Source organism: Xenopus laevis, chromosome 8L (assembly GCF_017654675.1).
Source record: "Xenopus laevis strain J_2021 chromosome 8L, Xenopus_laevis_v10.1, whole genome shotgun sequence".
Classification (NCBI taxonomy): Eukaryota; Metazoa; Chordata; class Amphibia; order Anura; family Pipidae; genus Xenopus; species Xenopus laevis.
Genome location: NC_054385.1, coordinates 74,115,621 through 74,126,238, shown reverse-complemented (window position 1 = coordinate 74,126,238; position 10,618 = coordinate 74,115,621). Strand labels below are relative to the sequence as shown.

The window sequence follows — 10,618 nt, the reverse complement described above, 5'->3', positions numbered from 1 at the left end:
ATTACAGATATAAACGAGACTGTGTCTGAAAAGCCTTAAAACTACAAATACCGACATGCACTGGGTATGCCCGCTGCGTTTGTCGCTTAGGTCACTTCCTCAATATCCCAGCTGCGCTTCCGGAAAGAAAACTACAGCGAAAATGGCGTTGGCCAGGTAAGCTTGAGGGGAATCGTGCGAGGAAAGGCACATGAGAAGCGGGGGAAATGAGGTCGACATCTGGCAACTCTTTGAGAACATGGTCGCCAAGTGGAGACGCTCTACTTTGTCTTAGAGTCATCAGAACATTTAGGGTTTGCTTAATTACCCGGTTTGCATCCCTTGTGCATGGTCTGGCTCCTCTGCAAAACAATATTTCTTTTGGCTGAAGCTTGTTTTCTCTGCTGGCATTTAGCAGAGTTTTCGACGATATTTCTTATCATGATTACCAAAAACGTTAGTAGAAATGGAGTGCGAGTTGTGCTTATAAGTATCTTTCAGAACAGGATTATGTATTTTCCATTGTGCCATTGTTTTACAGAAGTTGGCAACTGGTTTCTATCTCAGTTGCCTCCTGTTTTTTTTGTGTTGTGCTCTGTTGATGGATTTCTTTCCATGCTGCTGCTATGCACAGGCACAGCTGGGCAGGATTATTGTGTGTGAGAGAGTATTTTCACTTTACTGTTACCTCGCATTTTACTTCTAATCCAATTGCAGAGTTCTCCGCAAAACTATTTGCCCATCTATATGGTTTTGTCTGTTTGTCGCACTTAGGCGACTAACTGAACAATACTTAATGTTGCTAGTCTAACTCTAAAATGTGTCTTTGTATGTATACATAAAGAACCCAAACCAAATATATAGGGGGTACTTTGTTCACTATATATGAGAGCGCTATACCCAGCTGTACATGTAGACTAGAACTTATACGTGTGACAAGTATATAGAGGATAAAATAACATTTAAGGGAACCACACTCTGAATAGGAGGGCATACAAAAGATTAAAATCTCGAAAGTTTACATTCACATATGTGCCTGTAAAACAGGCATATCAATTCTATCCTAATTTGCCCATGCCATTTCTAATGAACCAGGTGAGCGTGGTTTTGAGTTTGACCCTCATTGTCTCCACACACTGCGTATATTTCTGGGACGCTCAGAGGTGATTCTGGCCCCTCCGCTGCCTGAGTTGCTGCTGCCCCCCCCCCAGAAATTCGCTCTTAAAGTACCAGGATCAGCATTTTTGCTGCCCCTGGTACCTAGTGGGGTGCTGCCGCCTGAGGCGACAGCCTCAACTCACCTCATTGGCAAAGCACCCCTGGGGACGCTCGGGGATTATGTCACCTGCCTTTTGCCGTCATCCCCAAGCATCCCAGAGTATACACGGTGTGTGGAGACAACACTGATAAAAGTCAAAACCACAGTCACCGGGTTCATTGGAAACTAGGAAAAGAGGGGATTAATATGCCTGTTTTTAACTACACAAAGTTGAATGTAATCTTTTGAGATTTTTATATATGTAATAAAAGTTTTTATACTATATTCTACATTCCCATCAGCAAGAGGAACACCTGACAGCCCCACTTTGTTTTCTTTGATCAGTGTGATTTAAAGTTAAATGTTTGTAAGTACCCATCCAACACTCTCATGTGCTGATTGGTAAAGAGTAAATTGTAAATACACCTTGAGGAAAAACTTGGGAGGATATAAGGTTATGGAACTGAGTGATATACTGTACTTAGATTTTCTGCTACATTCTTCCCCGAGCCTTTTTTAGCGCTGACTCATACGGAATTGAACACTGAATTTTGTACCTGGGGAGAAACAAGGTTTGACAAGTAGGAATAAAAGGGGGACTCAAAAGACTGTGGTTACTCTATATAAAATAAATCTACAGGATACACAGTAGATAACAGACAAGTTCTGAAGAATCCTATTATATATTACAGAACTTCTGTAATCTGCTGTGTATCTTGTGGCGTTCTCATTTTTCAGCTTTGAATGGTTGCCCACACAAATACTGAGCACAATTGCAGACCATCATACAGGGAGCATAGTGTTAAAGGATGGTTCATCTTTAAGTTACTGTTAGTATGTTATAGAGTGGCTAATTCTAAGTAACGTTTCAATTGCTAGTTTTTTTTCTATTTTTTTTTTTTTTTTAATTCATTTTCTCACTCGTTCCAGATTTCAAATGGGGGGGGGGGGGATTTGCACCCTAGCAACCACATTGCTGAAATTGCAAACTGGCGCACTACTGAATAAAAAGCTAAATAACTCAAAACACAAATAATAAAAAATGAAAACCAATTGCAAGTTGTCTCAGAATATCACTCTCTCCGTCATACCGAAAGTTAACAGCCCCTTTAATGTACCTGTTTGTGCCAAGAGTGAGGCCTCTGCGCGTCAAACCCTGGGCGGAGGTCCGCACAACAAATAGCTGGTGTACAAACTCAGGAGTCCTCATAGTCACACCTTTAGGATTTGAACAGATCAGGATGTTGTATACCACGGTGATGCAGTTCTGTGTCAATATATAGACACATGTTACGCAATAACATGTTTTAATGTAGTTGAGTTGGGGCACCAGCAGATCATTTAGATAAGGACAGTAGTTCAGAGAATATAGTTATTATGAAAATAAAATGGCACAGACTAGTCTTACACTCCTGCAGAAGTAAGACAGCTTTAAGTCATTGGTGGGCTCATCACGATAGCTATATAGTGCACTGTTAAGGTCCCCATAGACGCAAAGATTTCTCTTGCAGAACGACCGATTTTAGGGAAGCCTACCAATCCTTCAAAATTATTATGCGGTTAGTGGGATTCGAACGATCGTACATCTTACGATTTTTCGGCCGACATCTGTCAGGAAATTGATTGGCCAGGTCAAAAAATCTTTGTTCCCAGTGCAATCTATCTACCGTATGTTTGCAGGGCCAAGCAGGCAGCTCCCCTTTGTTTCCCTGACAAATTGGACTTTTTAGTTGATGGTAAATTCGTACGATCGTTCTGAGAAGATCGTGGTCTCACGATCAGGATCTGATCTTTTAAAAATCTCAACATCTATGGCCAGCTTTAGTCTGCGTAAGCCATTGTGTGAGGTGTTGTAACGGAGAGGTGGATATGAGAAAAGAAGAAAAAATGTATAGAAAGAAAAGAAGGAAGCTAAATGATGAAAGGAATAATAAAAAAAAAATGTAACCATCCCACTAGCGACAGGGAAAAGAGAACATAACCTGGTGTTTCTTTAGGAAATGGTGCTGTTTATATAACAGATAATACAGCAATATCAATCACAGTATAACTGTCAAAGTACATCAAATTTAGCAGCTATAATAAGTCGCAATTTGTTGAGTTTTATGACTATCGGAACGCCTCTGTGACTTATAATGTCCTTATGTTTTACAAAAGGAGTACTCACTATATAATCCAGGCCCTTTTCAAGACATACGTAAAATACCCCAAACACTCAAAATGGCATAAAAGAAATCTTAGAATAACATCTTCATTGAGGCCTTTGTGGCCCTCGCGTAAAAAAACACACCTTGACTGAATAATGTCATCATTCTTTATAGTTTTTCTTTTTACACCAGTTGCTTTATGCTGGGAAATATGTTTCAGCATTCTTATTTCCATAGGATATTTCTGCTGTTCTTCACAGTCCATTAACTGTAACTTCTTCATCCTCCTTTCTCCTCCCAGTTTTTTGCCTGCTCCAACACAGTTATCACAGGATCAACTAGAGGCAGAAGAAAAGCTGAGAGCACAGAAATCTCGTCAGACAGCTCTAGTAGCATCGCGGCGTGAGCCACCTCCCTATGGCCACAGGAAAGGATGGATTCCCAGATCCCTTGAGGTATTGTGTTGTGCTGGCTGCAGTTGGCCACCGTTTGTTATATCTGAATCAATGATAGAAGTGGTATATAGAAAAACTAACAGCATAAAGTGGCCCCTGCAGCTTTGTTTCATGCACATTGACTAAGGGCTGCAGATAGATCATCAGGTCGTGATGCCTCTTTGCTTTGCCACATCTTAAGGAATGAATATGATATCATGAATGAAGGCATTATTGATATTTGGTTCCTTATGCATAAGGCTAAGAGTCTTCATGCCACCAGTGTTGGCAACCTTACCACTGGCTGATATATTTGATGCGAAAATACTACTTCAAGTAAAGGGGTTGTTCACCTTTGAACTAACTTTTAGTATGATGTAAAGAGTGATATTCTGAGACAATTTGCAATTGGTTTTCATTTTTTATTATTTTCGTTTTTTTTAGTTATCTTAACATTTTATTCAGCAGCTCTTCAGTTTGCATTTTCAGCAGTCTGGTTGCAAGGGTCCAAATTAGCCTAGCACCCATGCATTGATTTGAATAAGAGACTGGAATGTGAATAGGAGAGGCCTAAATAGAAATAGAAATAATACAAAGTAGCAATAACAATACATTTGTAGCCTTACAGAGCATTTGTATTTAGATGGGGTCAGTGACCCTCATTTGAAATCTGGAAAGAGTAAATAATCAAAAACTAAAAAAAAAAAAAAAAAAAAAAAAAAAAACAATTGAAAAGTTGGAATTGCCCATTCTATAACATACTAAAAGTTAACTTGAAGGTGAACCAGCCCTTTGAGACACTTTTCGAAGGTGAACCAGCCCTTTGAGACACTTTTCTAATACCTCTAAAGACCAAAATCGTTACATATTTGCAGTGCTCTCTGTTAACCACCAAACAAAAAAAAAAACCTCCCACCCGACTAGGAATTTTGCTTACTTTCCCAGTGTGTGTGTTTGCCCAGTATAAAAAAAAAGGTAAATGTTAGACACTCTTGAGTGGTGGTCTAATACATGGCTGCCATACTATTTACAATTAGTGGAGGGCACCATGCACTTGATAAATATCTGAATAAATGTGAAGAAATTAAGATGTGCCAGGATTAATTACTTCCCCTTTCAAAAAATACTATACAGATCACTTCATCTGGACTACTACCAGACTCATAGAGTAAAGGGGGGCAAAGTGGGGAAACTATCGACAGCTTTCAAACACACCTGATCTCTGTGTTGCTCACTTATTTCAGTTCTGTAGTAGTGATAGGCCTGTGATCTGTTTAAGGGATTGTGAAAAGAGGAATTTATTAACGACAATGTGAAAAGATAAATAGATAGGACTATAATGGACAGAGAAGAGCATATATGTGAGCGTATTAAAAAGCACACTAGATATAAGGTGCAGAGTATAAGGTGCAGTTTAAAAGAAAAGCTGAAGGGAAGGGTTAAATTTCTCTTTCCAAACACTTCTCTTCAGATGTTATCCGATATCTCCACAGAATTCAGAAATATGCTCTTTTCAGTTACTTTCTAATTGTGACTTTTTTTCTAATATTGAATTTTACAATTTCATTTTCACTACCATATGTCTTTCTGAAGCAACTTTGCGGGAGGTCACTGACTCTGTAAACTGTTGGAAATGATACATTTAGTTGATGTTTTTCTTATATTTGGCCCTGCTGAACTGATTTCCTGAGTTTCATTAACAGCAGCTGTTATAATTGATACAATAGTTGCTAATATCACACAGATGCTGCTGAGAAATGTATCAACTAATGTAGGAAATTGTAACATTATGGAGTCGGCGCCTGGATTACTGAGGTGCTAGATTGAAACAGCAGAGACAGGAACGTTAAAGGAACAGTAACACCAAAAAATAAGTGTGTGAATATAAATAAGTAATGAAAATATAATGTACAAATTTCACTGCACTGAGTCAAGTGGTGTGGTTGCTTAAGAAACTCTGCTATAGTGTATATAAACAAGCTGCTGTGTAGCCATGGGGGCAGCCCGTGGCTACACAGCTAATTTACAAAGGGGGAGTGTGGAGTTATGGAATAAACTCCCTGTGTTTTGGTTCTACCTCCTAGAACTCAATATGCAAATATGCAGCCCTTTGAATATACAGAACTGCATTGGCTGAATATTTTCATGTCTTGCACATAGGGTTGCCACCTTTTCTGGAAAAAAAAATTACCGTCCTTCCTATATATTTATCTATTTTCCCTAATAATAACATTGGGATCAACCATCATTTTAAAATACCGGCCAGGTGGCAACTCTACTTGCACATCATCTTTTGTCATTCTAGTATTCAGTTTCCCCTACTTTGCACTCAGTCTCATGATCCACAAGCGTAGGCTTAAGTACAGAACTGCCTGTTCCTCCAGGCCTTTGCTTTGCCTTGTTCATCCCCCCCCCATCCCATTGTGGTGACTTTTATCATTGTGGAAAAATGGCTTTGTCAGTTTATACATCTTTAATAAGAATTATCCTGCAGAAAACAAGTTTCATTTATTCTATCCTTATTTACCGAAGTAATATTACCATGCTGCTTTGGCTTTTCTCACCTTTTGTCAGTGGTTTAGTCTGGATTCTACCTTTGTTTTAACCATCTCACAGCACTGTCCATTTGGTTGCCAAGGTTAATCACACAAAGTGAAGCTTAAATAAGTATTGAGTGGGCAAAAAAAAGTTAGTTATAAAAAATTGATTGTTTGGTACTTAAGCATTGTATTTTGGCCTTTTATAGGATTTTGGGGATGGAGGTGCTTTTCCAGAGATACATGTGGCACAATACCCACTGGACATGGGCCGCAAAAAGAAAATGTCCAATGCCTTGGCTGTGCAGGTGGATGCAGAAGGCAAGATAAAATATGATTCTATCGCTCGCCAGGGACAATCCAAGGATAAGGTAAGTCCAAAGACTTGGTCAAACCCATTAGTATAGTAAACCTGGACTTGGAAATAATTGCTTTGTGCCATTCAAAAATTGGTGGTAAAGCAATTTAAGTGGCATAATCTTGATCCAAGGAGAACGGCCAATTGCTATTAAGTAGTCTGCACGTGTAATATTTGCAGAGGACTAATCTTCATGAGCTATATCTTTAAACTACTGGTATGGAAGTTAGATTTAACTTAGGTTGCAGTTGAATGATTTGGAATTGAATTTGAAGCCATCAGATTAGTCAGAATCTTTAGTTCCTTTAGTTCTAAATTTGCCCAGTTTTTGACATGTCTAACTGTACTCCTCTTTGATGGCACTACAGGTTGTTTTCAGCAAGTACACAGACCTGTTACCTAAAGAGGTGATGGATGAAGATGATCCTGAACTACAAAGACCTGATGAGGAAGCTATTAAAGAGGTAAAGCATAAAGCTGTCCAGTAGAGTGCAAATACGTGCAAGGGCTTGGATTATACAGTAGTACTGAAAATTCAAAATTAGCATGGAGGAAATGGATTGATTTTTCAAATCAGACAGGATATTCTACTGATAAACACAACAATGAAATACAGCTAGCTCCTCAGATCAAGGCCCAAATTCACTGACCAAACTGTCATATTTATAAGTGCTTTCCCTTGGTAACAGCTCACAGAGAAGACAAGACAGGCTCTGGAAAAATCAGTTTCCCAGAAGATTGCTGCAGCGATGCCTGTACGAGCTGCAGATAAACTGGCCCCCGCACAGTATATCAGGTAATGCATCAATGTCTGTATTATTTGATTTTTTTTTCCGTTATAGGAATAAAAGATTGTGATACTCATACTCGTATAGCAAATATTTGGTGTCAATGTTGTAATTGGAGACCCATGAAATAAATTCAGAGATAAGCAGATGAAACATATACCCACTTTTCCTGTCTGTAGGTACACACCCTCTCAACAGGGAGTGGCTTTTAACTCTGGTGCCAAGCAGAGGGTGATTCGGATGGTAGAGATGCAAAAGGACCCCATGGAGCCACCTCGATTCAAGTGAGTAGGTTTTGAATTCCTTCCTGTGCACTGATGTGGAGACAATATGGTTTTTGAAATATTATAAAGAAAGCCTCTGGTCAGTTGGTGCCACAGGAGTTAGTGAACACATTTTTGTAGTAAATAGCAGACACTGAGATTTGTGCATGTATCTTCTTTACTAAACAGTTCTTGTCTTCCCATGTAGAAGTAACAAGAAAATTCCACATGGACCTCCATCTCCACCTGCACCAGTAATGCAGTCCCCAAGCAGAAAGGTATGATTTGTTGATCATGTGTGACTTCAAACCCAAACTGCAAAGCAGTTTAACATGATCACGTGGGAGCTCTTGAACATCCCCCTATTGTAAAATATAAGGATATTAGAGGTCACCAAGGACTAGCAGGAGCACAGGAGATAAGGAATACATATTGTACAGTCCGTCCAAGTTGACTTTTTTAATATTCTTAAGATTTACTTTCACAAATTCAAGAAAGCATTCTACGATTTATTGTTTAACTACTTAGCCACTTTGAAACAATGTATTGGCGTTAACGCATGGACATAGAGCTCCTGTTCAGGAGTTAGGATTTATTTATTTAATTATGTATTCACACAACATTGAGGATGGACTGGACATTTACACTGAGTTGTATTTTAAAGGGATACAATTTTATTTTTTATTTCAGATGACTGTCAAGGAACAGCAAGAGTGGAGAATTCCCCCATGTATTTCTAACTGGAAGAATGCCAAGGTATGATTGGTAATTGGAAAGGGCAAATTGTGCACAATATAACTAAATATTCAGCCATCTATTCAAATGTGAACTGTAAAGCCACTGCTACAAAATACTCAGTTAAAAATAAATATGTTAATTATAGTACAGGTATGGGATCCTTTATCCGGAAACCCATTATCCAGAAAGCTCCAAATTACAGAAAGCCTGTCTCTCATATACTCTTTATCCAAATAATCCAAATTTCCTTTTTCTCTGTAATAATAAAACGGTACCTTGAACTTGATCCAAACTAAGATATAATTAATCCTTATTTGAAACAAAACCAGCCTATTGGGTTTATAAATTGGTCTTAAAGGAGAAGGAAAGGTTAAAACTAAGTAAGCCTTATCAGAAAGGTCCATCTAAATATACCAGTAAACCCCCAAAGTAGTGCTGCTCTGAGTCCCCTGTCAAAAGAAACACAGCATTTCTTTCCTTCTATTGTGTACACATGGGCTTCTGTATCAGACTTCCTGCCTTCATCTTAAACCTCATTGCCCTGGGCAAGAGCATGCTCAATTTGCTCCTCTTCCCCCACCCCCTCCCTTCTCTACTGTAATCTGAGCCCAGAGCAGGGAGAGACTCAGGCAGGAAGTGATGTCACACCATGTTAATACTGCAGCTCCTATCCTAAACAAACAGAGAGTTTCTAGAGCTTTTTACTCAGGTATGGTAAAACATTCTACAGAATAAATATAGCATTCTAGCTTGCACTATTGCAGCTAATCTATTGGCAATAAAATGCCTCCGTAGCTTTCCTTCTCCTTTTAAAGTATGAAGATCCAAAGTAAGGAAAAGTTCCTTTATCCAGAAAAACCATGGTCTCGAGCATTCTGGATAACAGGTCCCATACCTGTTTATGATGAACCATTTTCCACCACCATGAAAGTCTTACTGGCTGCAGCTAACACAACCATTTCTAAAGTGAAGCACTTGAAACCTTGAGCAGCCTTTTATTTATTTTTCCATTTTTAGGCTGGGTGGGATATAAATATGTGGGATGTACTAATTATCAAGGACTTGATAAGTTGTTACAAAGGCTTTGCAACTCTGTATTTGTTTAAATTAAGGAACAGTAACGGCAAAAAACAAAAGTGTTTTAAAGTAATGAAAATATCATGTAGTATTGCCCTGCACTGGTAAAACTAATCTGTTTTTGCTTCAAAATAGCTGCCCCGTGGCTACATCAGTTTATTTAAATAAACAAACATTGGTAGTGTTTCTGAAGCAAACACAGAAGTTTTACTAGTGCAGGGCAACACTGCATTATATATTTTTACTACTTTAAAACAATTTAATTTTTGATGTTACTGGACCTTTAAGGTTCGTTTTAGGTAGGTGAATAGATTTACATTATGTAGAAGCCTGGTCATTGATAGGTATGTAGTACACAGGTTGAGTTTGTGTGCTACAGACTGTTGGGCTGTCCGGAATAGTTACACTGTTCTTTGTTTTGGTGTTTATTTCACATCTTTTTTTTTTTTTTGACTCCTGTAGGGTTATACCATCCCGTTAGACAAACGTTTGGCTGCTGATGGCCGCGGGCTACAGACTGTCCATATCAATGAGAACTTTGCTAAACTTGCAGAAGCATTGTACATTGCTGACAGAAAGGTTTGTTAACATCATATAAGTGCATCTGCCCCTGTAATTCTAGAAAATTGACTTGCCTAGAGTAGGTCTTGTACTTATGTAACGGTTATTCTCTTTAGGCTCGTGAAGCTGTGGAGATGAGAGCCCAGGTGGAGCGTAAGATGGCACAGAAGGAGAAAGAGAAAAAAGAGGAAAAACTTAGGGAATTGGCACAGATCGCAAGAGAACGCAGAGCTGGGATCAAGTCCCATACAGACAAAGGTATGAGCATAAAATTGATTTTGGTGCTGTCTCTGGTGGCCAGGAAGATAGTTTTTTTTTTTTTTTTTTGATTGAAATTCTCTCGTGAGCTAGTCTTGTGTTTTGGATTTAGACTACTTCAGCTTATAAGATGTGCTGTGCTCCACTTGTCTTCAAATGGATACATGGGGAAATGAGTAGCTGTCACGGCAGACATGAAAGTTTCTCATATTTCTGTATT

General features: G+C 38.8%; 1 protein-coding gene across 1 annotated transcript in view; it reads left to right on the top strand.

Moving 5' to 3' along the window:
* Window positions 1-10,618, top strand: part of snw1.L (SNW domain containing 1 L homeolog) — a 14,024-nt gene continuing 3,406 nt past the window's right edge. Inside the window, exons 1-10 of the mRNA XM_018230374.2 lie at window positions 1-156; window positions 3,686-3,839; window positions 6,565-6,726; window positions 7,082-7,177; window positions 7,403-7,509; window positions 7,681-7,785; window positions 7,973-8,042; window positions 8,455-8,520; window positions 10,042-10,158; window positions 10,257-10,398. Coding sequence (XP_018085863.1) covers window positions 56-156; window positions 3,686-3,839; window positions 6,565-6,726; window positions 7,082-7,177; window positions 7,403-7,509; window positions 7,681-7,785; window positions 7,973-8,042; window positions 8,455-8,520; window positions 10,042-10,158; window positions 10,257-10,398 — 1,120 coding nt within the window. The 5' untranslated portion in view covers window positions 1-55. The remainder of the gene's footprint in view (window positions 157-3,685; window positions 3,840-6,564; window positions 6,727-7,081; window positions 7,178-7,402; window positions 7,510-7,680; window positions 7,786-7,972; window positions 8,043-8,454; window positions 8,521-10,041; window positions 10,159-10,256; window positions 10,399-10,618) is intronic.